Source organism: Acromyrmex echinatior, chromosome 5 (genome assembly GCF_024713525.1).
Source record: "Acromyrmex echinatior isolate Ae372 chromosome 5, ASM2471352v2, whole genome shotgun sequence".
Classification (NCBI taxonomy): Eukaryota; Metazoa; Arthropoda; class Insecta; order Hymenoptera; family Formicidae; genus Acromyrmex; species Acromyrmex echinatior.
In genome coordinates, this window is record NC_141856.1 from 13,884,349 (window position 1) to 13,910,886 (window position 26,538).

The following is a 26,538-nucleotide window of genomic DNA, read 5'->3' on the forward strand; positions in this document are numbered from 1 at the left end:
ATGTCATGCGGATCGCTATTATCAGAATTGCAGTAGCAAGAATGCTTTCTCTTGAACTCGAGGTACTTCCCTTTATGGCGCACTCCGTCAAATTACTCGTCGCGTGAAGTAAATCGAGCTCTCGGCGTCAACTACTGCTTTAGACTCATCTCCCTGCTCTTACACCGTTTACCATTCAATGCAACTTGCATTCATGTTCCATTTGTGGATCGGCCCGAATGACGGCGTGAATAGACGTTGCCTTCCGTTTCGGCCATTTCTTATGAGAACAGGCATCTGTGCGAATCAGTTTTTTTGTACAGTCCACAGTGGTTTCATTAATTTTCTAAAACTTCAATTTTGAAATGTATGTGCGTTGTAGCGTTCGAGTTTTTGCAACTGAGATTGTATAGACTTAAATTTAATTAAAAATCACAATATAGGAAACAAATTAAAAGTCACGTAGGAAACAAATATATTTTTTATATAATTTCTATTCCTTTGTCTCTTCTTTCAAATACAAACTTGCAAAGGTATTTTATTTTATTTTTTTATCTAAATATATATATATATATATATATATATATATATATACATATACATAGTTCCCTAATAATATGTTTTACAATTACTGCATGTAGTTCATTGTATTTTGTATAAAAACAATTACAATTTAATATTCACATCATGATTGCTATCATAGACTTATAAGTTTGTGGTTGCTATAGATTTGTTCTGTACTTACAGTTAGAAGTTGCATCAATTTAATTCTAATTAATCACTGATTATCAAATGTTGTGAAATTGATCACCGGTGACAGGGCAAGAGGCCAATTGCGTTATTTGCTTACTGGAAAGGTTAATGCGCGTTTCGCATTGAACGGGAAAATGCGCGTAATCGTACGAAAATTCGATTAGCGAAGTTCCAGGATGCACGACGGCGATAACAGTTAATTGTGCGTTTCATTAGTGGACGCTTCCGCACTGCCGTACGCACGTTGTTGCTAAAACAAGCTTTAACCTGATAGGTTTCAACTTGACATTCTGTGCAAGGTATAATAAATTCCTAGAAATCGTTATAAATTCATTTTACAGGCTGATAATATGTAGCTAGACTTATCTTCATAAATAGAACAGTTTTGTTGAAATATTTAAATATAGATCTGAATAATTTTGTTGAACTATTAAAATAATTATGCAGAGCGCTCAAGTTGGTTACTAGAATGTCAAAACTTTCTGCAGCATTGATTATTACTCTCGAATTTATAATGTCAAATTATATTCAATTTGAGTTATTTTTAATTATTTTTGTAGGTCGCTACTGCCCCTATCCAATATCATTAATTTGACTAAAACAATCGAGTTAAATCATTTAATTCGAGAAAATATATTATATTAAATTTGACATAAAAAATTGTATTAAATTTTATTCAAATTTTGTTTATTATTTACTAAATGCATAGATTAATAGTAATCAATTTATTTGGACAAAAAAATTGGATTATGTTTTTATATTCATTTTATTCGTTTTAGAATTGATATTCAAATTTTTGACAATATATAATAATAAATGCTCTCATGCAGTATTCAGAATTGAATTAATTTCCAAACATTCCAATGTAGTTTATTTTTTTCAATTTTTAGAAGAATTTTTTCAATATCACGAAATTGCTAATTCCAATGACGTTGAACGGAATTAAGGTTTCACACGAACAACAGTTACAGAAATGTCCGCATTTGACGAAATAATATTTTTTGTCTCTTATACAATCGTGAATTTTTCATTTGTTCGTAATTATTCTACGTTGTTCATGCGACTTTTATATTTTATTTTACTCGTATTTTAGTCGTTGGTATAACGTCTCATGAATACTTCTCATCTGCAAAATAACGAAGTGATATTAATTTAGCTATCCATCATGTATAAAAAACGTTATTCGCCTGTAATAAAGTTTGCTTGTTATTTTATTTTTCGACATATACTTTAGTTAAGAGAGAAAATTTTAGAATATAATTTTCAACATTATATTATCAAAGTTTTCGATGTAGCAGTTGACGACTTCAAATAAAGTTAAATTATGAAATTTGAAAAGAACGTGATGCAACGATATGTTCGCTCATGACTTTTATATAAGAGACTTTCTTTAAGAAATGCGATGTCGTGAAAAATATGTCTCTTCTTCGATGACATAGCTTGATGGAAGGGTTCACAGTTTATTCATTTTACTTAATGCGAAAGTTTAATGTGGAAAGTGAGTTATTATATAGTTAAAATTAGTTATATCCAATTTCGTGCAAAATTTAAAAAAATTGTTTTGAAATACTTTGACGTAATGTTGTTAAAAATACAGGTAACAATTTTTTACTCTTTTAATAGAGGAAATGTTTCTTTGCGGGAAGAGATGACGAGAATGACGGTCAATTATCCAGAACCATGACGTAATACGTTCCCGTTCGTGCTGTTCCCGTAACTGCAATGTAACGTACACATTTATACTGCAATCAGCATAGGTACGTTCGTGCTTGCCTGACACACAAACATTAGCACAATAACATAGTGCTACACCGAGTGACGTGACAGAACATAAACCATTGTGAATTGCGATGAATATGGAGAACCGTACATTGTCATATTGACCCTTTCAGTATTATATTTCCGTTTTTTTTTATCAAAATATCTTAATATAAAATTAATTGTATACGTTTGTATATAATTATATATGTAAAATAGAAAATATTAGTTTTTATTTTATACATATATTTTATAATAATACAAAATATTTAATTTATTATCAACATTACGTCATATATGAGATTTTAATGTATCGCTGTATCATATTAGCGAAGTTAGAGATTTCTTTAGAATTTTTTTGAAATAATGCATATCATATTTCGTGATTTTATATTAATAAGTTGTTATAAGACTCTGACAATATAGTTGATTTATGATTTGAGAATTCTGCTGAAGATGAAATACGAATATGAAGAACACAGGTTGGATGATGACTGATTTATTACCTCGTATCGATATATCGATATAAAGTCATAAATCTTCGCGCTTCCGTTCTCACATTTTGGCAGCATCTTTGTCTCTGTTTGGCCTTCAAAGACTTAGCTTATATTATACTTCCATATATTTCCTCTTCTGATATTTTGAACACGATCAGTTTCAAAATAACCTCTCTCTCTACATTTTTGGCACACTCTCCTCTATAATTCATGCTCGCACATACATCCCTTGTAGAAAAATATTATTGAACACTACTAGTGCGCAATAGTATTTTGAAGCACTATTGTTATAGTACAGTAGTACTTTTCTACAAGAGTATATGCGCGTTTCGCAAAATACAAATTCAGGAAACAAAGTATGCATCACACAAAACTAATTATTAATAACTCTATTTAAAAAAAAGCACTTTTAGAGACTCTATAAGCACACTCCGATTGATCTGAGAATAAGTGATGGATTTCATTTACATACCTCTTTATAGAAATCCGCGTCATTTTCTGCTTACGAAAATCGAGTCCATCTCGCGACGATATTGGTCGTCAAACATAAAAAAAAGTAGACTCAAGAACAAACTGAACTGTTAACAAAAATTCATCCCTGGGAACACTGTAACATTCCGAGATATAATTCCATCTTTTTTCAATGCTCTTTACGGCCAAGTTCAGTAGAATATTAGTAAAAAGCGAAACCACATCCAAAGAAATTAAACAATATCAATGTGTGTATTTTTTAATTTGTTGACAAGATCATAACTATTATTGATGCGGCTAGGTATATTTTTGATATAATTATTTTGTGTAAAAACGTTTCAAATGTATAAAGAAGAGTGTCAATAGATGATACAATAATTCTAAACGAACAGTTCAGCTTGTGTATCTTTGGGACACCATAGACTGTCGGAAGAACACCATCACTACAGCAAACCGATTTATACGTAGATTCCGAGATGTAGTCCTATTTTTTCCATTTTGTCAGTAATTCTTTAAGTTTGTTGGTCATTTTTTTAGTCGGATCTTCTTTGTTAACTGCACTGTATGTGTCTTTGTTGCTGAATTTCATTAATTTTTTGTTTGTATGAATCTTTATCTAATAAAACTGAATATTGCCTTTATCGGCTTTCGTAACAATTAGATTTGAATTGTTTCTTAAAAAACGTTTGGTGAAGAAAGATAAGCCATCAATAATTTAGTTACAATTACTTTAGTTAATCTATATCCCCTCCATACCCTTGTAGAAAAGTATTACTATAGCAGTAATGCTATACTATAGCAATAATGTAGTAGTGCCTCAAAATACTATTGCATACTAGTAATGTTCAGTAGTATTTTTCTACAAGGGATATACTTCATTGCGCTAATATAATCCTTATTTCTTCGTATACAGGATCTGTGTATTTATTTTTATATGTTGAACCCTCAAAATCCTCTTTCATTAATTCAGGAGCTTACGAGAAATTTTCACTTGTATATAATTAATAAAGAAAAATGCAAGAAGAAGTTAGCCTGGTGTTTATTTAAAAATAATGCCTGTAGAAATAAGAATTGTATTTATTTAATTATTATACACACAATTGTTTGTTAAATTTTGTGGATAATTAATTAGAAATTTTTTATCTTTTCCTATTATATAGAGTACATAAGCAACTATCCTCTGTTTTTCTTTTCTTAGAGAGAAAAATGATAATCAGAAATTTATGAAATTTTATTATTTATTAAATTATTATCTTTGTTAAGAATAATAAATGTTAAAATGAAATGAAAAATTATAAATATTAAAATTGTCATAGATTCAGTTTTTTTCGATATCACAGTGAGGTCACACATATTAACTTTTCATTGAGCTGTTTTGTACGTGAATATACGACACATCCTTAACTTCTACAGCAAACTTTTTCACGATCCTGCGGAACTGAAAACAAAGTGACCACGTATACTTCCGTAGTACAGCGGATATCCTCTATCGTTCTGCCTCCTCTTTTTCAGCACGATGGCAAGCCGATAATAAAGTTTTGCGAGCAAAGCCGCGTTTCGCTGCCAACGGTGCGGGGAGAAACTTTTTTTCTATACTTTCGTTTTGTTTGATTATCCGAGGACGTGTGTAATAACCACGTTATTGTTACTATCGTTGGAAGTGTTCTTTTTTATGTCAACGCATACAACATGTGCGAAATCAATTTATGAATCTATTCGAGTTTCTATTTCAGTTTTAGATTAAATTATAAATAATTCTTGTGCATATAAAGTGATAGTTTGATGATCATTTTTTAAACAAAAATTTCTAAAAGTTAAAAAAATATATAAATCGTTCAGCTCAAATATTTTATAATTAATATATTAGAAGCGAATTTAATGTTCGCAGATTTTTAAAAATTAGAACTAATAATTTTGAGATTTTGATTTTAGATTGCTATAGTCTAGCTGTTTTTAAAGGATAATTAAATGCAGCTACATACATAAAAATAGTTTATATTTCATAAAAAAATATTTACCCAAATGTCGTTTCTCAGAAAATTCTGTATACATTTCTAATCATATATTTCAGGTTATATTGGTATTAAATCCGCTTAAAGTGATTCTACGTATGTTCTTTTTCATAATCGCGTTTTTGTTGTTTTAGCTGCATCTCATACCGGTCTCCGGAGGTAGTGTATTTTCTATTGCTTATGTTCCAGAGAGCCCAGCGATGTTCTCAAACCGATATTTTATAAAATAAAATAGATGGTATGGCGAATGCGCGGTTTAATAAAAATTTACACGTGGAAGCTCGCATAGTAAAAATATTAATCAACCAAATGCCAAATTTACTAACAATAAATATAGATTGAATTTATTAAAATTACGTTAACAGAGATATCGAAGTTTCCGTCAAACTCCGTCAATACTCTTTAAATTTTATAGCACATAAAAATTTTTGCAAGCATAAGATCAGAAATATCGACAGTTATATAAAGTGACGTAAAAAGCGATGTCGGCGAGAAATGATGTCGTGAATAAAAAATATAGGCAATGTTTTATGCATGTTTGATTCTTATTCCTCTCGTATCAGAGAAAGCATTTTGTTGGATAATAAATAATAAGGGGCTTAAAGCACAATAGCTATATTTTGATCTTACATAACTCTCCTTATAAGATAAATTACACTAGCTTGCTATTTTTGAATTATTGTCCGAATAAACTTTATCATTTCCTGTAAATTTCTATGCTGAATACAAATCCGTTTTTCAAATTTTGGCTATTACGTCATAATTTTGAGAGAAATGACGTCAAAGGGACAAAAAAATGTTGATAATCTGTTGTGGCCTTATATAAATAAAGAGTATTTTTAAAAAGCTCTGTTGCCGATAATCGAAAAACTTATTTGTATATTTAAAACTGATTTACTATAGAATGTACTTTAAATTATAATCCATTTCTATCTCATTTAAAAGATAACTTAATTCTTCTTTTATTACTTTTATTACTTTTTGCTAAGAAACGCATACTTTCTTTGATACGTATAAAAATATATAAAAAAACTGTGATTTCAGAGGTTTTTAGACGCTTTTTTTAAGAAAGCATTTTTCAACACATGTTTACAGGAAATGTTTTGATCAAAATTAAATTTCTCATAAAATCTCAAAGTCTAACCGATAGAACGTTCGAGCCCTGCGTATACGTATATGCGTGTGCGTGCGTGCGTGCGTGTGCGTGTGTGTGCGTGTGTGTGCGTGCGTGCGTGTGTGTGCGTGTGTGTGCGTGCGTGCGTGTGTGTGCGTGTGTGTGCGTGCGTGCGTGTGTGTGCGTGTGTGTGCGTGCGTGCGTGTGTGTGTGTGTGTGTGTGTGTGTGTGTGTGTGTGTGTGTGTGTGTGTGTAATATGTGAAAAGTAAGTGTTTTTAAATAAAAAAAAAACGTAGATTAAATAGAAGCAATGTGAAATTCATAAAATACAATATGATTATATTTTCAAACGGCTGTATTTCAAAAACAAAATGAAACAAAACGCATTTTAAAGCTAAAAGTCAATACTGTTGTGTGAGATTAATGACATTTTGAGAACTAATTTCCTGCCGGTGTTATCATAAAAATTCTCAAAATTGTAAGCTTTTGATGTTCAACGCCATTATTCTTAAAATTGTGACTTGAAAGTCAAGTTTAGAAAACAAATTTGTGTTCAGCAAATAAAAATAAAAATACATTAAAAATAGCTAATATTATTAAAACAATTTTTTTTCGCAGGCTAGTATTATTAGAAAATCTATGCGAGTAGTTTTCAAATGCATGTCTTGAATCACAATGCAGTTGTAATAAGAAAAACCGAAACCTCTGGTAGCAGCATCGAGAATTAGACGGGATTCTCTTATTTGCTTATTAGCGGACATTACTACTGCAGTCATTGCGGTACGGGCGATTTCTACTTACGCTGTCTGTTTATTGCGAATTGTTAGTACTGTATGCGTTTCTTTATTTCATGCACACCGATGTACTTAATCCTACAAGTACATACTACAATAATGTAGTAAGGCATTAGTAAAGAATGTTTCTCCATAATAAAACTTGCGGTAGAATAACTCGCTAAAATATAGTTCAACGTGAAAAGTTTCATTATCATTGACGCAAAAATGCTGGAAAGAGCTAAAGTGGAAGAAAAAGTATTTTTAAGTGATGTTCTTAAGAATGTAAGCGAGAGAATGTAAGATTGTCAACGTAAACTAAGAGAAAGAAGAAAGCGTGGTAACAAAAATCGTAAGCTACCGACACATAAAGATGATGCAGTGCAGTAATCTAAAAAAAAGGTTCATGTTACTTGTCAAAAATGCACATCCAATATGCCAGTGTGTATTTCCACGTTCCACTGTGATACATAATTTGTATCTTTCATAAGCTAATGCTATTCCGACACGAGAAAGTGTTGCATTTCACAAAAGTTATATTACAAATGGACATGACATTTGACAGCTCTTTATTTCTTTCAAGGTATAGAGAGAAGATACCACTTTGTATATCGACGCTGACAAAACGTTACCTTTGTGCATGTTATTTTGTTTATATAAATGCTTGAATATAAATGTTTTTTAATAACATAGAACATCACCAATAATTCAATATCGGTTAAGACGATATTAATTTTTTATTCTCCTTTTTTTTAATTTCTGTACCTGTATGTAATTAGTCTTTTGTTATTGTTGTTTCTGATTGTTTTATTTTCGCGATTCACGTATGAGTAATGGTAGCCAATTTGGCAGCTTAGTCCGAGCAAACTTGGGAAAGTCGAGGAAGTGTGCCAAGCTCGTCATGGTGACCTCGACTAAACAGATTTCCTCGAACGATGAGAACGACCATAATGGAGGGACTGGAAGTTGAGGCCTAGAATCTCGAAATTGAAAGGGGATCCGTTCTATCTTGTATACGGATATTGGAAAATTAATGAGAAATTCCCAAAACAATAGGCACGGAAATTGACTTTAAATCCATTTTTGCCATAAAATTTTTTTTTGTCATAAAATGTGCTTTATAAAATTAAATAATTTAAGCGCTTAATAAATTTTTAATTAAAATTGGAAAATTAAAGATTATTCACTGAGAAAAATATTTGGTTGAATTAACTGGAATTATGGTACAAAATAAATGATCCAGAATTCTAGTTAAATTTATTAGATTTCTGGTTAAATTTACTAGAATTCTAGTTATTTCAAACAGAATTCTGGTAGATTTGGAATTAGTTATTTCAACCAAAATTCTGGATCATTCATTTTCCACAGAATTTCAGTTAATTCAATCAAATATTTTTTTTCGTGTAAAGATAGAATTACTAAATAAAGTGATATTATTTCCAATCGTTAGTGTAATATAGTTATACATATATTCAAATATTATATTATGTTAATAAATTTATCTATATACATCTCATTTTTTAAAAATGACAAAAAGCGCGTTTTTGTTTAATCTAATGTGTTAGAACATTTTCAATTATGGATTCGTACAAGAAAAAACCTATCAGAATTAATCTGCTACATATCGCGAAATATAAAAAAAGTTTTAAAATGTGGCACAGTATTATTAGCTTTACTACTTTATTATTTTTCCTTCATATTTATGCATTTGTTGTTTAATAATTAAATTTTTTATAACAGTTTTTACTGTGATTAATACTATATGAAAAATAATATCTAGGGAACAAATACAAAGTATGACAGAAAATCAAACAGTAAAAATGATACGCAACTTATTCATTTTATTTATTAATTTATTTTATATAATAGATAATCTTGTTCTATATGTATTATGTAATCTAATAATAAACATCAATTTTATTTAACGTTCACGCATCGTCTCAGGCGTCAAACAAAAAATATTAAAAGTCGTGCGGTTTTACCATGGCATAAACAAATTTGGGATTGGCAGTGATAAAACAGTTACAAATTCAAAACCGCATTTAGAACCGCAGATATTGGAACCGCAGGCTATCGTTAATAATAACTGACACGATGTAACTGTGCAATCAATATTATTCTAACGATGACATTTGTACGCATTTGATCTTTTTAGTTATGATATTTATTTGCCACTGCAAATAAAAAAATAAAAAATAGTATCTTTAAATGAAATACTTGCGGATTTAACATAGATTCAATACTAATTCGTTTCTCGATCGGGTATTCAGGAACGCTCATCGCGCAGGAGTTCTTTGTAGTATCACTGTCGATTTTTTAAATATAAATCCAATGTTCATTAGCGTCGTAATCGAATTCAATTTTTGCTGTCAGAATTTCTGTAATTTCCCAGGGGCTAGAATTTCTATCGGCGAGTTCCATTTATTGTAATCGATCTTCTCTCAATTGCGGATGGTTCTTCCAGTCCCATCATTATGCAGAAGAAACGGCGGGGAAGTTTGGAAAAAGTGAGGTAAGGTCGGAGAGGAGAAAGGTCTTTACGAGGATAGCATTAGGTCACATTGTCGAGACTTCATAAATTCTGTAACACTTCCACTGCTGCATTCTCGATGTTACATCAAAGTTTTCGTAAAGTATTTCCCCAAACGAAAAGTTTCCGTGCAGAAAACTTTTGACGGCTACAATTCTGACGTTTACAAACACCTGCAATTGCAACGCAACGGATACAATTGTCATTCATCTATGATGATTTTTGTTGGCAAGCCACTAGGGCGGAAATATATTTTCAACAGAAATTTCCTGAAATGTCAAGATAAAATGCGTCTTTAAGATTTGAAGTTAACATATTTCTCGCATATTCTTGTGATATTTGCGCTGTTACGCTATTGCGACACTATTATGCATTATATAAGTCGTTTATGGTGTCTGAAGTCATACAGTCAAAGTTTTGTTTTTAAATTATAAAATTTATAAACGTAAATATTTCTTTTATATATAACATAGAGATTCTTCTTTTTAAATTGTGTAACGATTAGAAAGAAAACAAGAAATAAACAGAGAGAGGGAGAGAGAGAGAGAGAGAGAGAGAGAGAGAGAGAGAGAGAGTAGTAGTAGTAGTAGTAGTAGTAGTAGTAGTAATAGTAGTAGTAATAGTAGTAATAGTAGTAGTAGTAGTAATAATAGCAGCAATATCTCTAAAGTGTTGACGCTATGTCGAGTTATTTCAAAATCCTGCTGAGCTTGTAAGATCATAAGGGACAACAAAGATAGATGAGAAAGTCAATACCGAAGAGAAGGGACGGAAACTATAAGATGAAGGGCGACTTTATTTTACCTATATATAGAAAATATTACAGATATTTTGATTATTATTTCGTATCGTATTCTCATGAATTCTTACAATTAAAATAATTTAATTAATCAGTATTTTATTATTTTACTTATATTTGTTTTGAATAGAAGCCTCATTTGAACAAAAATCTTGCAAGTACACATATTGCACATTTATCGAATAAATTTAATTATAATTGTAAATTAATAATCGCAATTGGAATAATAATTTGTGCGATTTGTAATGAGGTTTCTGTTTAAAATTACATAAGTGAAATTGTAGAATAAACTACAACTCGATGAGAGAGAGAGAGAGAGAGAGAGAGAGAGAGAGAGAGAGAGAGAGAGAGAGAATATACTGTAAATATAAAATACTTCCAAAACATTATATGAATATGTATTACTCCATTAGTTAATAATACGTTTTTATTTGCTGATGTGTGTTCACACAAATTCCGTTGAATCGCTAAACACACTCGTTTTTGAAATGTCCAGAGATCGTCATTGTGCTCGCCACAATGCGCTTATTCCATTATTGTGAGACTCTCACGAGAATTCAACCGTTTATCAGGTGGACAAAAGATGCTGAAAATTTACAGATCCACATTCTTGTCCAAAATGTCGAGTTGGGTTTAAAAGCACGTATTTAAAAATATATATGATAGACGTTTTTATTTTAACAAAATAATATATTTTTTAATATTTTATTACATTATAAAAGACATTATATAGATGTAACATTATTATTAAATAGATTTTTATATCATATATAATTTACAATAGCTTTATAATCACTAGACTTAATTTATTTACGTTTACTTTTTTATTATTTTCTTAGTTCGGTTGAAACTTTGTTAATAAAAAATTACGTTACATTTTTATTGTATACTAAAAATTGCGTAAAAAAAGCAGTTTCTCCTAACAGAACGTTTTTTCGAAATAATCTGGAAGAATTCTCATAAAATCTCATCTCCAGATCATTATTGTAGTTACTACGCGTACTAACGCGGGTACATAAAGTGAGATAACCATATAAAAAAACTTTTCGCGACGGTAAATGGCGGATAGTCGTTTTCTGAACGTAAGACGCAGTTAGAAGTTCGTCATTGTGGCGGCCCATTTCTTGGATTGCACGAGTTTTACAGCAAAATTTCCTTACCGAAGGATTCTGTTAGAGGGAAGGAAAATCCTGTTCCAGTGGCGCTGCCGAATTCGTAATCCGTCGATATATCAGAGTTACCGCTGACGTATTTGTTCAAATCCGTATGTATCTCCATGTCACTACGCTTTCAGTACGTGTGCTTATACTGAAGCAGAAACATGCACGCGCAACAAATTCTAAGCGACTTATGCAAAGCCAGACATTTGCGTCAAAGATGCAGAAATTATGTTTGTTGTTAAAAAGATTTCACGAAACGTTGTATACATTCGCTAGAAATACTTTTACGTAATTAATTATAAAATAACTTAAAATAAACGAAAATCAGATCAATAATTAAGTCTCTTAATTATATTTTATTCAATTTAAATCCAACGATAAAAGAAAAAAAAAGATTTAAAAAATTAAAAATACTGTGGAAGATATGTTATTTATTATTTCTCTGTTGCAAATATATATATATATATATTGAAAAATGAAACATACATATATGGTCAAAGTTTTAATTTAAAAATTTGAAGTTTAGAGTTCATAAATATTTGAAACTTGTGTGCAAGATACACATTGTTGAAAGTTAAAAAATTATATTTTAAAAATGATGTAAGTAATAATTAATTCTACAATTATCATAATAATTGAAAAAATAACGCAGAAGGTTTTATATGAAAATATAAATACGGCTGAAATAAAAATAAAATATAATTCAAGTGAAATAAAAATAAAATATAATCGAAGAATGTGTACGTAATTGAAACATAATACACAAACCTAGAAAATATACGGATTATGGAAGTTAATTTATAAATATTTCCGCAGAGGAATAATGATAAATAAAAGTGCGTAACATAAGAAACAAAGAAGCGTTCCTGTTTTTTTTTCGGAGTGCTTAGATTTTAAAACAACGACTTCGAAGAGATAAAAACTGCAACTTTTTATATCAGCGAAGATATAACTGTATTTGCATCTTTCTATTCTAGCGCGTTATCTCCACTATAATGATTTGCACAAAATTGTCTTTTTAGAACAATTAAAATACGTGCCTTTTTTTTATACAAAAGATTTAATATTAAAAATTAACTCTAATTTTTGTAATTATCAGTAAAATAGAATTATTCGTACAAAAGATTTGATTTAGAAACCAGCACTAATAATTTGTAGTTTTTAATAAAATCAAATATAATTATTGTATCTACTTTTGTGTTGTCTAAATATGTTATACCAAATACTATAAAAAAATCGAATGTGTAAAATAATATCTATAATATAACATTTATTAATATTACATTTATAATATAACTTATCATATTATCATGATGCGCAATTTTTTTGAGAACATTATTATCTTTCTATTAAGAAAAAATTTTGAAAAACTGTGATTTTATCGCGGGATGCGGATATAGTAAGATTTAGATAGCAGATATATATATATATATATAGTAAGATTTAGATTGAAGTCTATTGAATCTATAACAAATCCTGTTTTAGAACGGACGCATCCAATATCTTCGACATTTCTACGAAACGTGTATATATGGTATTGAGTGAGAGCTTTTAAATTTTACAAAATGTTACAAAACCAAGTTATATTTTAAAAGTTGTACATTGATATTTATAACTTAAAAAACATGAATATTGACAATTTCTAGATCAATAATTTCATCTAATGCTACAACTCAAATAGAAAAATATCTGGGAAAAATTGGTTACCGATCAAAAACTGAACAAATACGGTTTTATTCAGCTTTTGTTTTATGACTAATTTTATTTAGAAATTGGCAAGAAGCTGATTAATAACTGCCTAAAAATTAGCTAGATTTCTATTCAATTACTATCTAAACAAGCACTTAAACTGACCAAATACTGGCCAATAATCAAAATTCTTGACCAATTACTAGAATAAATTACTGTTCACGAAGGTATTAAGATATGGTAAAAACATTCTAATTCTATTGTGTACGAGCATGACGACTTGTTTCGACCGTGGGTGTGGAATTTTTGTCCTGTACAATTAATTAAACTAATAAAAAAAATTTTCTACTTTAATATAATTTCACCCCGGCCATCTCCCCTCCAATCAATGAAAAGAGAAGGATAGCTGAAATTATAAAGTACGACTTTTTTTTTTAATTATTATTTAATTTAATTATTTATAATAAGCTTAACAAATGTAAATGTAAAGACTTACGTATTCCTCATGCTTATAAATTTACCAAGGTTATGTCTTTCGCTAAGTTCGTATGGGTATGTAATACGGCTAAGTTGGTCAGCTATTATCCATTCTATAATCAATAACAAGTAAAAATTATATTGGATCAGTGCGGAAGAAATTATCGAGCAGTGTAGTCGTGATATATGATCCATGAGATTTTAGACAACACGAAGTCCAAAATTGAGACACGAAATGTTTTAAAGACATCTAAAATATGTCTTAAAAATATTTTTGTGAAAATCGTCCAAAAAACATTTTAAAGATTTTAGACTATTTGTTGTCTGAAATGTATCAATTCCATTAAAGCTACTTTACCCTTCGATGTCAGATTTCAATCTCTAGTCGCTCAGTTATGGAAAAAGGAGCTTCCAAGACTTTTGAACATCACCGAAGAGATCTACTGAGACGGCTTAAAAAAGAAACAATCTAGAGAATGAAACGTGCGTAGTGTGTAAAACTCTTATGTGTCTTTGTCTTTGGTTGTTTACGCAGTCTGTTGACTGGTAAATGAAATTGATTATAAATATATAATCAATATATATATAACAATATAAATGACAATAAATATTAACGATAAAAAAAAATAAATATTACAGTATTTCTTAATGATTATTGAGAAATTATTATCTTTGATTGTTGCCAAAGACATATAGATTTATCTTATTTTTCAAAATTTATTTTTTTTAATAAATCCTAAATTATCAACTATATATTACGAAGAAAAATAATTATATTTAAAATTTTTTCATTTTCTCATATAAATATCAAAAAATTTCAGTAACATAGTTTATTAATTTCTTTCCCCTTTTATGTCCTCGTGGTTAATTAACTACACCTTTAAAAGTGGAATAAAAAATTAAAAAAACATAAATTGCAAAAACATTTTAAAGGTTTTAAATTTTGTGTTGTCTGAAACGTATCAATTCTATAGCTACTTTATCCTTCGACGCACATTCAATCTCTAGTCGGTGCCCAATTACATCGAGGAAGAAGCCCTCAAGGCTTTCGAACATCACCGAAGAGATCTACCGAGACAGCTTAAAAAAAGACAATCTAGAGAATATGAAACGTGGATAGCCTGTAAAACTCTTAGTGTGTTGTTCTTTGTCTTTGATTATTTACGCACATCTACATAGCTGCCCTCCCCTCTGCCACTTAATTAAATCTTAATGTATAAATTACATAATAATGCGCTATTTATACGCTCTCAAAATCCGCAAAAAAGTTTTTGCAATTATTTCGTTTAGTTAAAAAAAATTTTTTTGTGGGAAGGCTGAATAGGCTTGCAGTCAACCTCCCTCCCCCCTACGTGTTAATAACAATCTGATTTAAAATACAGGATTTATGCGCTTTCATATTCACAGTTTCAATTTTTGCGCTGCATCCCTTAAGACACTTTCCTTTTGAAGCAAGCAGTCATATTTATTCCTAAGTCCTTTAAAATTGCAAATTGCAAAAACTTCACCCCCTCACAAAAAATTTTATTTTAGCTAAACGAAATGATCGCAAAAATTTGTGGATTTTGAAAACGCATAAATAGCGCAAAAATTATATTATTATTATTATTGTATATTATTATTTGTATATTATTATTATTATTGTATAATTTATTCATTAAAATTTGATTAAGTAGGAGGGCAGCTAGGCAGATGTTATTTACGCAGTTGTTTTAAATAAATCTTAGGTATTATCAGCTGTATATATTAGCAAAGAAAAATAATTATATTTACAATTTTTTCATTTTCCTATAAAGACTAAGAAATTTCAATAACGTAGCTTATTAGAGTTTTCTCTCATCTCCTTTTGTGTCCTCATGGTTAATTAAGTGAACTTTTAAAAAGGGAAACATTGTTTCTCTCCAAATGAATACATTTACGGAGGCGTCGCAACGTTCTCACAGAACGGTCGGTTATTGCTTTCTACTAAAAACTTTTCACCAAGTTTGCTTGGCTATGGTAATTCTGCTGTGGTCTGTCTCAACAATGGGATCGTGTTTCTCTTGGTCGAATTATATCTCTGCTTGAAAAATATCATGTACAATACAAATGAATAAACTTTTTAAACATTTAATGCTAAATAAGTAAATACTAATGTATATTTGTTATTAGAAGTCGGGAGAAAAATTAAAATAACATTTGGATGACATAATGCTTGCTAATGTAATAAAATGTAAATTCCTGTGACATTGTCCTGTGCTCAACTAACTGTATGACGTATTCAGTGATGAGACGAATAATCTTACAGAGAGAAATATGCAAATTACAACGTTCCAGCTAAGTGCAAGGCTGTGTAATGAATTTGAATTGCGTTTAACGTATAATTTCGAGCAACATTTATCACGAAATCTAATATCGTCTCTTGCTTGTTGATGGAGCAGCATAATATTCTTCACGTTAGATTGTCCTACGTAAATTTATTTTACTCTTATTATCGTGTTGTATTTATAATTCCTTTAAGTTGTAATAATTTTTTATTTTTTATATAAAATAAATACTTTTCTGTGTGACAGTGTAATAGTAAACGATAAAATAATTTCTAATTATATATAAAGAACGCGCAATAATTTATTAATACACTAATTTAAACAAATTGCTATTTTCCACGCGTATCTCTTGAAAATAGGAACATTATACGTATTACATGACTGCCTGGCTTATACAACAGATTGACTACTAGTTCAAATGGTGCGCAGGCGAAATGTCAGACAAAAGAGCCTTCAGTCTCCTAAATTATGACCAGTGATTTGGATGAAGGATACACAAGGAAGATAAGAACCCTTTACAGAAAGGGATGTGATATGAGAATGAGAATAAGATAAAGTGATATTTATCATTTAAATAACACGCTTGGAGTGTGTTTCGAAAGATGAGGAGAATATTGACGAGCTAGCTGTGATTAAACATAGGTCTACGAGTTCGGATTTTGCGGTGTTACATTTTCAGTATTTTATTATATGGTGTAGAGGCTTAGACTCTTGACGCGATGTATAAAAGAATACAAGTTTTTGAAATGTGGATTTATCGCAGAGTACTGAACATTTCTTGGACTGATAGAATAAATAACGCAGAAATGCTTTGGAGAATGAGAAAAGCAGACGAGATCCTTGACACTATTAAGAGAAGGAAATTGGAATATTTCGGGCATGTAATGCGTAATCAAAAATATCACTTGTTGCATCTCATAATTCAAGGCAAACTTGTTAGAAAATATGGTCCCGGCCGGAGAAGAACATCGTGGCTGAAGAATTTGTCTCCGACAATGGTTTGAGCTTAGTATTACATCTCTCTTTAGAATAGTGATAGGCAATATGAAAGTTATGTTACTGATCGCCAATGTCTTTCGCGGATAAAACACATGAAGAAGGCGATATTGAATATAACTAATTATAACATATATAATAAAGACGCGTTACTTTGAGACTGCCGCTTTTCTTGACTGCGCTTACCTGACTACATGGCATACATTTCACTTTAATGTTGTAATTTGTTTTTATAATACTTAAATACGAGTATTGTAGTAAATGTATTTATACACATCTTTTTCTAATATCGGCTCTTATATTAACAATTGTTTTTAACTTATGTTTTATTTAATTTTATTTATTTAATAATTTCATTGCTTTCTATTATCTCAACTAATCTATGTTGTCAAGAAATCGTTCTTTCCTCACACTGCAGTTTTTTCCTTAATGCGTCTGTATTATATTTTAATTTTTCAAGGATTCTATTACTTGCCCTCAATAGATAAATTCAAGAGTCTATGATTAATTACTTCCCAAGATGCACTGTGTACGCCAGCAGCATCAAGGACGTTCTGCTTTTGTGAAATTATCTTTGAGTGATACTTTAGAAGTTCTTTAGGATTTATGACACCTGTCAAACGGTTCATTACCTCTCAGTGAAGAATATTACTGAAAAATATCTCATCTTTGAATATCTTTTCATTCGTTGAAATTGCAAAATTTAAAAGTGACAAATGATAATCAAATACTTATTATTATTCTTTATGTATTATTATTATCAGTGAAGGAAACCTTACTGGAATGCAAAATGTAAAAATATTCTTATTTAATATCGCGTAACTCTAAGACAAAGTTTTAAATAAAAACTTTAAATGATTTAAAAGCGATATTATTATAAATTGATATTATAATTGACAGCTTATATACGTCATTTGATATATTATTTTACTTTTCTCTTTTCTTTACATTAAAATTAATTAATTTCTTTCATTTTCTTTATATTAACAGCATGTTTTATCTATTTATGCTATTGAAAATATGCAAAATGTATATCTAATTAATTATACTGTATAATTATTTGTCTTTCATCCGTGCACTTCTTCTCTTTTGCAGATTTAAACAAAGGTCAGGTCGTCTTTTTGCGCAAGAACAAAAGGCATTTTTCTTTTTATGACTTGCACCTATTTTTTTTTTTACCATTGTTTAATTTATATCTGCGTTTTCAAAATACCTCGACGATACTGGTCGTCATGCAAAGCTTTGTTTATAGATTTTCTTAACTCGTTAACGAAGTTTGTATACCTAGACGAAGAAAAAGCGTATGAAAGAAATAGCTTATGACTGTTTTACTGCATCGGCTGCTTTATATTCACATTGGTAACCTAGGTCACAAGCTCCTCCTTTTTCTTGTACTGTATCTTTCAAGAGTATGCATATCTCGCAAAGTTCAAATAAATGCGTCGATTCCATCGGATAAAAAGTGATGCACCAAAACAAAACGTTTTTAGGAGAAAAGAGTAACATGACGGAGAAATGTAGTTTCTACCGTGGTGCATCCAGCATTTTTCTTCCCTTTTCTCCGCAATACCAATCGATTTCCTTCATGCCAATTTCCGCGCTTATCGGTGACTCTGTAACATCTTTACTAGCTTCTTTATAATGCTTTACATCTTCCACCACCTGCGTCAAAACGTACCGATAATATAAAATAAAACCTAAGTACGTTTTTACAAAACATTAATTCGGATAATTTTGTCAAGGTTTATACTCTTTGCTGCAATTACTTCTTACTTTAGACTTCTTGATATCTTATTTAACTTGTTTTAAAAATTCTTTTATTTTTTCTTTTTACTATTTTCTTTATCATGACTGACGTCTGAAATTGCTTCTGCAGGAGTTGGAAATGTAATAGGGATTTAGATGTTAATATCTACATTCTCTTTGAACGTCCCTGCGGCCTACTTGTCATATCCGTTTATATTCAGTGCCAATGGGAAATCACAAACATATTATGTCACGGAATGATTTAGCAGAGTTGTATAATGTTCTTAAAAGAGAGTTACCTAAATCTTATATAAAAATTATTTTTAAATTTTTCAACAATCACAAGTACATTGACAGTACGTTATCCATATACAAATGACATTTAATTTTATTTTAAAAATTGCCATAAAAAATAATTCTTTTTACTTTCTTATTTTTGAGAAAATTCCTTCATTCAAATATAAATGACACCAATTTTTTGAAGAGAATTTGGTGTCATTTATATTTAAATAATGGAATGCTCTCTATAGAATGGAAATAAGTTCATACATAAATAATGTGTTTGACATTTAGTATATTTCTTAATACTATGTTTCTTTTTTATAATATTATATTTATATAATAATAACATAGGCATTTTTTATTAAATATTATTAATTTTTTGAAATATTTAATTGACCTTTTAAAAAATTATTGTTATGTTATAAAAATAAAAAGCGTAAAAAAACTAACCAACAATCTTCTCTTGGCTATCATATTTTTTTAAGCTTTTAACTGATTCTGTCCAATGTTACAATTTATTTGTTAACAAAGTACAATTTTTTTTATAGCTGTAACAATTTAATAATAGAAAGAAAAAGTCTAGTATAAAGGATAAAGGTAGCAAATCCACATACACACATATTCCACACAAACATTGCACGCCAATAATTATTTAGGAAAAATATATTTCTCTCGCAGAAGTGAATACAGTTTTTTTCCGATACTATGACGCAATGTTACGCAAATATACGATATTTTCGACCGATCAATAATCCAGTTATAGTCAGCTATTGGCGCAGAGTTTTTACGTAAATTATACTCTACGTTTTGAATAACAAGAGCTATATTTCTGTTTTTCTAAATTATAGTATGTAACAATTTTGGAAATATTTGCAAATACATAATATGTTGCAAACGTCTTGCGGACGAATAATGATTACAATGTAAGAAAAGTATTCGCGTCGAGAGAAAAATATGTGCTTAAAGAAATCGACCGTTGGATGAGCTCACCAAAAAAACGAGGTGAAAAAGTGGAGATTAAGAAGGGAGTACGCGGCATCCCTTATCTTGTAACGGTAGTAGTAGATATCGCGTGAAACGACGTGGGGGAGCTACATTAAGAGATAAAAAGATTTCTGAACCGTAGAATTTACGACCAATTTCGCCTACCGCGTTATTCCCGAGTGCGTTAACTCGCGCCTGACAATCGCATAAAGTACTTTCGACTGTCGGCCGCATTTTATTGGCGCCGCAGCAGAGAACGTTCAGTGTAAAAGTCACGCTCGCCTGCTACACACCGTGACGAGCGATGAAATAATTACGAGAATGTAATTGTGGTCAGACTGAATTACGAGGACTGTAGTTGATTTATTATAGTGACCGGGAGAATCGTGAGTGAAGTTAACTGTAAACTCAGTATAATTGATAAAATAGCTTTATTCGTAAGTTGGAAAGTTACATAAAATCATAATTTTCTTTTTTTTTTTTTATAAATGAAAATATCTGTTTTGCTTGCACTTTTTGCATACAAAATCTTCGCTTTCCTTTTTTTCCATGATTCAAATATTTATCTCGTTTTAAGCAAAAATTCTAGTAAAACAAATAAATTTTATGATAATATCGTATTAACATTTCTGTTGGAGAATTTTATTATCGAGTGCAACAAAGAATGTATGAGGGGAAATAAGTATTCCGCTGCGGAATTGGTGGTTGCGGTGAATCTTTTATTTTATTACTGTTACCCTTACCCTGGCAAAGCAATAAAACTTAAGTTACAACGTTCTAATGTTCCAAAGTGATTCCGGCATTTTGTGGTGTGCGGTTGTTTACCTGGTGCTCGAGTCTACCCTCTTGTGTTCCTGGACGCGCATACGTGCACATATACGTTTCGTGACTTCATGCATATGCAAGTCTAGTCGCATTATGCATTTGTTGCATGTGCAACACGTCAAATTGCGTCGCGTTTAGTTGCTATGCGGAAGCGAATGTAATCTCCGTAGATCTCACAAAATAAAATGGAGTTTCGACATATGGAAAAAACATGAATATAGTACATCGGGATTAAATGTGTTGAGGAATGATGGGTGCACACACAGAAAAAGACTCACTTTATTTTGCGCTCTTTGCGTTCTCTTCTTTTCACGCGTAAAAAGAGTGAGAAGAAAAAACGCGAATGAGAGAGAACGGAAGGAATACGAGTGGAAGAGAACACAAAACAAAAAAAAAGCGAATTCTTTTCTAAGTACACCTCGAACTCTACTCCACAAATAACTGCGAATACTCGGTCTAGATATTGGATGCTTTCCCTCTGCAAGAGACATAGATAACAAAGTGAAACACAGTGAATCATTTTCACCTTTGTGGTGAAATAACATTGGCAAACAGCAAGAATGTAATGATTCACTGTTATACTGTGTCTCTTGCTGGAAAGTACCTATGTACTATGTTTGTGGGAAAAGTCATCGTGAGAGTCATCAAGAATGGCTGATTATCACAAGTGCACTATTTTGCGATGTATTTATGAAGTTTCACGCGCAAAATGTTTCTGACGTCACGCGATAATTGATTTTTTTGTTTGATATTTATAAATGCGAGAACTTTTAACTTTTAACTTTTAACTTTTTAATCTACATATCTTTTACCAATATTTGTCTTATTACCAATAAACATTTAATTTTATTGATAAAAAATTATAATATTAATAATACGTATTATGAAACTGTCATATTTTTTTAATTTTGTACACAATATTTTAAGTCTGTTTATATTTGACTTTTAAATATTCCTTTTAAAATCACATATAAAAAATATTTTTAGTACAATTTGATAATATTTTATTTTTTGGATTCATTATATCGGATTTGTCATTTTAAATTCGTTAATTCTTATGTTTCGACCATGTTTAAAAATAATAACTATAATGTACGTCGTATTTAAAAAAAAAATCAGACTTTAAAGACTTAATCGCTGGGGTCAACTCACATATGTAAATTTTGCAAATTCTAAATTTAACCTGTTTTCTTCGTATGCGCGCACGTACAGTGCTCAATTATATTCTGCGTTTCATATTATTTGAGAGAAAATTTCTTTTTTTTTAAAGTTTAATTATAAATCCTTAAAAAGGTTTTAATTAAGATATTATATAAATAATATTATAAAAAACATGATTATGAATGCATATTAATGAAAATTGATAATTGTTATTGTTGCAGGGTCGAGAAAAACCGAACCTCTGAACGATGTGAGAGGAATATATGGACGGACAACAAACGGACTGGGCAGATTCGGCGAAATCACGAACACGTGGCGGGACGTAAAGCGGGGTGAGTCAATAAATCACTTTTCCATTTACGGATTAAATAATTTTATTTAAAAAATCATACGTGAATCTATAAAATTGCAGTCTAATATTAACGTTACGTATAACAGTGATGTACGGATACAGAACTATATAGTGCGATGTTTAAAACTTCAATTATTTTTTCTTGAAATGGCTCGTAACCACATATATTGTTTTTTGCAATTCAAACATTTTTTATACATTATTATTTATGAAATTTTAAACAATAGTATAAAATTATAAATGTAAAATTAGCTGGTTGTAAGCGTAATAAAAGTTTTCAATTTTTGGTGAAAACGGGTTATTCTATTTAGTTTAACAATGCTATTGTATCATTTTATAAATCGCAGTGTTGTTACATTGCTAGAAATATGCATTCTCAATTCTGGTTTCGACCTAGTTTCGAATAACGTGCGCTGCATTTTTGTTTCTAATGGAAAATTACGTTTTTGATCGGGGACCATTGTACGCGAAAAATTGTAGTAATGAAAATAAATGATTTTTGATAAATAAAATCTTGTAAATCAAAAAGAATAAAAATTGTCACTCTTCTTTATGAAATATTTTTATTCTTCTCCAAAAAATATGGCTGCATTTTCACTCTCTTGGAGTGAGATTTCCAAGAAATTTAGAGAATATATTGATTAGATAAACAAAAATGCGTTTCTTAAATATTACAAGAAATTTTATAGTTGACCGCGCACTGAATGGTATTAATGCCCCCATGAGCATAAGAAAGGCACACTTCTAATCCCTTTTTTTTTCCTAAGCTACTCTCTCTCTTTCTCTCTCTCTCCCCTTCCCTTTTCCCTCTCTGATAGTTTCCCAAATTCCCAAAGGGCTCTGCCTATAAATATGTATGGTGGCGTCTCCAATTTCCTAGGAAAGAGCTATCGAATGCCGAGCGGAGTACATTGCTTGAAAATGCTAAGCAACCTCTCTATAGTGTGCCCTAATTATACCGCAGTTACATCGACGAGGTCATTTAATCAGGAATTTCTTTCTTGCAAATTTACTTGCAAACTCTTCTCGCGATTAACATCCCTGATTCAAAGTTACTTTAATCTATTTGACCTTATTTTACAATTTTGTCCAATTAACAGAAACAGATAAACAACACTACATATTTATACTATTTATACTTTATATTTATGTTGCAATTAGATAAGTTAAAATACAAAAGTTATCAATATAAACAAATATATTTTATATTATAGTTTTTATTATTATTTCAAGTAGTAAGGTAACGTCTTATTGCCATTAAGGACATTATTAAAACGTTATTGAGAGACGTCATTTGACGTCATCTTATTACTTGAGATATTGAGATTTGTTGCTTACAATGTAATTACGATAGATTTATTTGATTTGAAATTGGAAGTTATATGTGTAATGCATTACTTGTGGTTTCTTCCAGCGTTAAGCCTGCTATGCGTAAAGAAATTTTCCGGCAGCGCGACAATGCTGGAGGCGCCGCCCGGAAGTCGAGAAGATCTCGTAGAGGCAGCAAGAACTCCTTGTACACCCACCGGTAGGTGACGTCGACGCTTTATCATAAAGTTCGAAGGGAGTTTCGGTAACTCACGAAATTTATTAGTCCGCGTAAACACGCTCCGTTATGGTTCTGCGAGCTCCAAAATAGATGGCCACGGCTTGACGCCATTGTACATTGTTGATAGTCGTGATTACATTAAGTAAAATGTGAGCGAATAAAACTTGGCGAATTATAAGAACTTTAGCCGTCGCTTGTGCATTCAAAACGAAGAAAGTATTATCGAGTTATTGCACCAATAAATTTAACAAATAATTCAAATAAATGTTCTAATGATTAAATTAATAAATTTAATCAAATATGTCAGGGTTGCTTCACGTGATCGTATCAACATAATTATATTAATTTGAATAATAATAAATGAAATTATAAGACTTTCAACTAAATTTGAGGATTATATGTCAAGTTAGGGAATATTATAACAGTTTCATGCAGGCAAACACACACATACACATATACATCCGAATTTAAGCACAAAAAACCATTTAAGAAACGAGATTGTGATGTCAGAAATTTTCCGGTACTCGATAAGCACAAATCTCTACATCATCTATTCATGTTCATCCTTCAAACTTTATCACGACGGCTATCACTCACCTCCGAAAGGCAATCTTACAAATTTCCGCCAACTAGGACACAACGAATTACTTCCTCGTTACGTTTCATCAGATTGCACTCCGTGGCTCCCATCCTTGCGAACGCAATAAATTAATTTCTTCTTATCTTCGTCTCTGCCTGATAATTACAGTTTTGCCCGATAACATCGTTAGAAAATTATCATCGAGAAATTTTCCGTTATATTCGTCCCTCGTATTCTTTGTACCGGTGTCGTAAAAGCATTCTATCGCGCGAACGAGGAGGCCGCGAAACGCCATTTCCTTTCCTAGACCGATATCATCGACACTGGCGGTAATTGACACCGTTTTCACGGCTAAACCGCTTTCCAATTTTCCCCTTATTTTCACGATATAATAACTTACCGAGCCTAGAGTAAGTTTAGTCAAGGGATGGATCAAGGGGGTGAAAAGGCTATTGGCGACGGCTACTAACGGTACATGTACGTGTATACAGGCGTCTTCTTTAGAAGCCGCCGTCGAGATAAGCTCTCATTGGCGATCGAAGCGTGATCACTATGGCTTCCTGAAATAGCGCGTCAATCCCTTGTACCGCTGAGAATCCTTGCCGGAGGAACTTCGATCACTTGTCAGTAACAGAATAATTGTAGTAAGAATTATGATTCGCGGCGAACTTAATCAAATAAAATTAAAATTGCAACAGATAATAGCTGTCATTAAAAAATTTTTAAGCGCTCGGTCAAATTATAAAAATCACAACAGCTATATATAGAATATTATGAGATTCAAATTGTATCAATTAATAAATCTCCTTTGTTCATAATCGGTATTAAATTCTTAATTGGTTTAACTCTTAAATTCATTTCGGTACTATATATAGGATTAAAACACAAAGAGACGAAGTTTGATAAAAGCATGCAGTATGTTTCATACAGACAGTATCAGCGAATGTAGACCTACACCACTCGAAACGATCGATTCGCTTTTCCTCGCATTTTTGGTCTCCATTTTTCCGCAGCATTGGGACATCATAAATCTCACGAGAAAGCACTCTCGCGAGTGTTCTCTTACAAGCGAGTGACACATACGATGATGATCGAGATGCAGATCGAAAAAATTGGCGCCGCTACGGAATAAAGGCGTCTGGGAGTCTTGCGGGACGCGACCCTTCCGTGTCCCGTTTCCCAGGGTGGGATTTTCATCTTTGTATCATAAATCAAAATGTCATCAATTTCGTAGCGGTCGCTCGTCTTCTTCTAATTCTTTCGTGAACCATCACTGTCGGGATCGTGTACAAATAAATAACGATCGAAAAATCGGCATGTTTTAAAGAGTTCGATCTTGAAAAGTTTCGAAGGGTCCTCTCCATCTTTTCTTTCTTTCTTCTTTCCTTACTCTACCTTTCGTCCCGCAATTATTCTCGTGTTCGCGAGGCAACTTAGAAACTTTGATAATTACGTAGAATTAAGCTCCTTAAAATTTATAACACGACCAGCTTGACACATTAGCAATATAAGGAGCAGAATAGATGATTAGAAGAAAAATGCATGTAAGACAAAGAAAGATTGTTAGTTTTTAAAGTTTTTTGAGACACGAATAATAATTTATATTAAATAGAATATCTAACAGTTTATATTAAATTTTGACTGCACTGGTAAACACTATCACACTATTAATGTTTTATCTATTAATATTTTATGTTATATGATGTTAGGTCATATAAAGAACACACCCAATCAAATAATAAAT

The 26,538-nt window shown here is 30.9% G+C and overlaps 1 protein-coding gene across 2 annotated transcripts in view; it reads left to right on the forward strand.

Moving 5' to 3' along the window:
• Nucleotides 1-19,203: 19,203 nt before the first annotated feature.
• The window catches only part of LOC105151308 (uncharacterized), a 34,167-nt gene continuing 26,832 nt past the window's right edge, over nt 19,204-26,538 (forward strand). The window contains exons 1-3 of one of the 2 annotated variants that reach the window (XM_087406448.1): nt 19,204-20,764; nt 22,535-22,645; nt 24,080-24,193. In XM_087406448.1, the coding sequence (XP_087262574.1) occupies nt 24,124-24,193 (70 nt within the window). In that variant the 5' untranslated portion in view covers nt 19,204-20,764; nt 22,535-22,645; nt 24,080-24,123. The remainder of the gene's footprint in view (nt 20,765-22,534; nt 22,646-24,079; nt 24,194-26,538) is intronic. The other variant, XM_087406449.1, reaches the window with a different exon arrangement.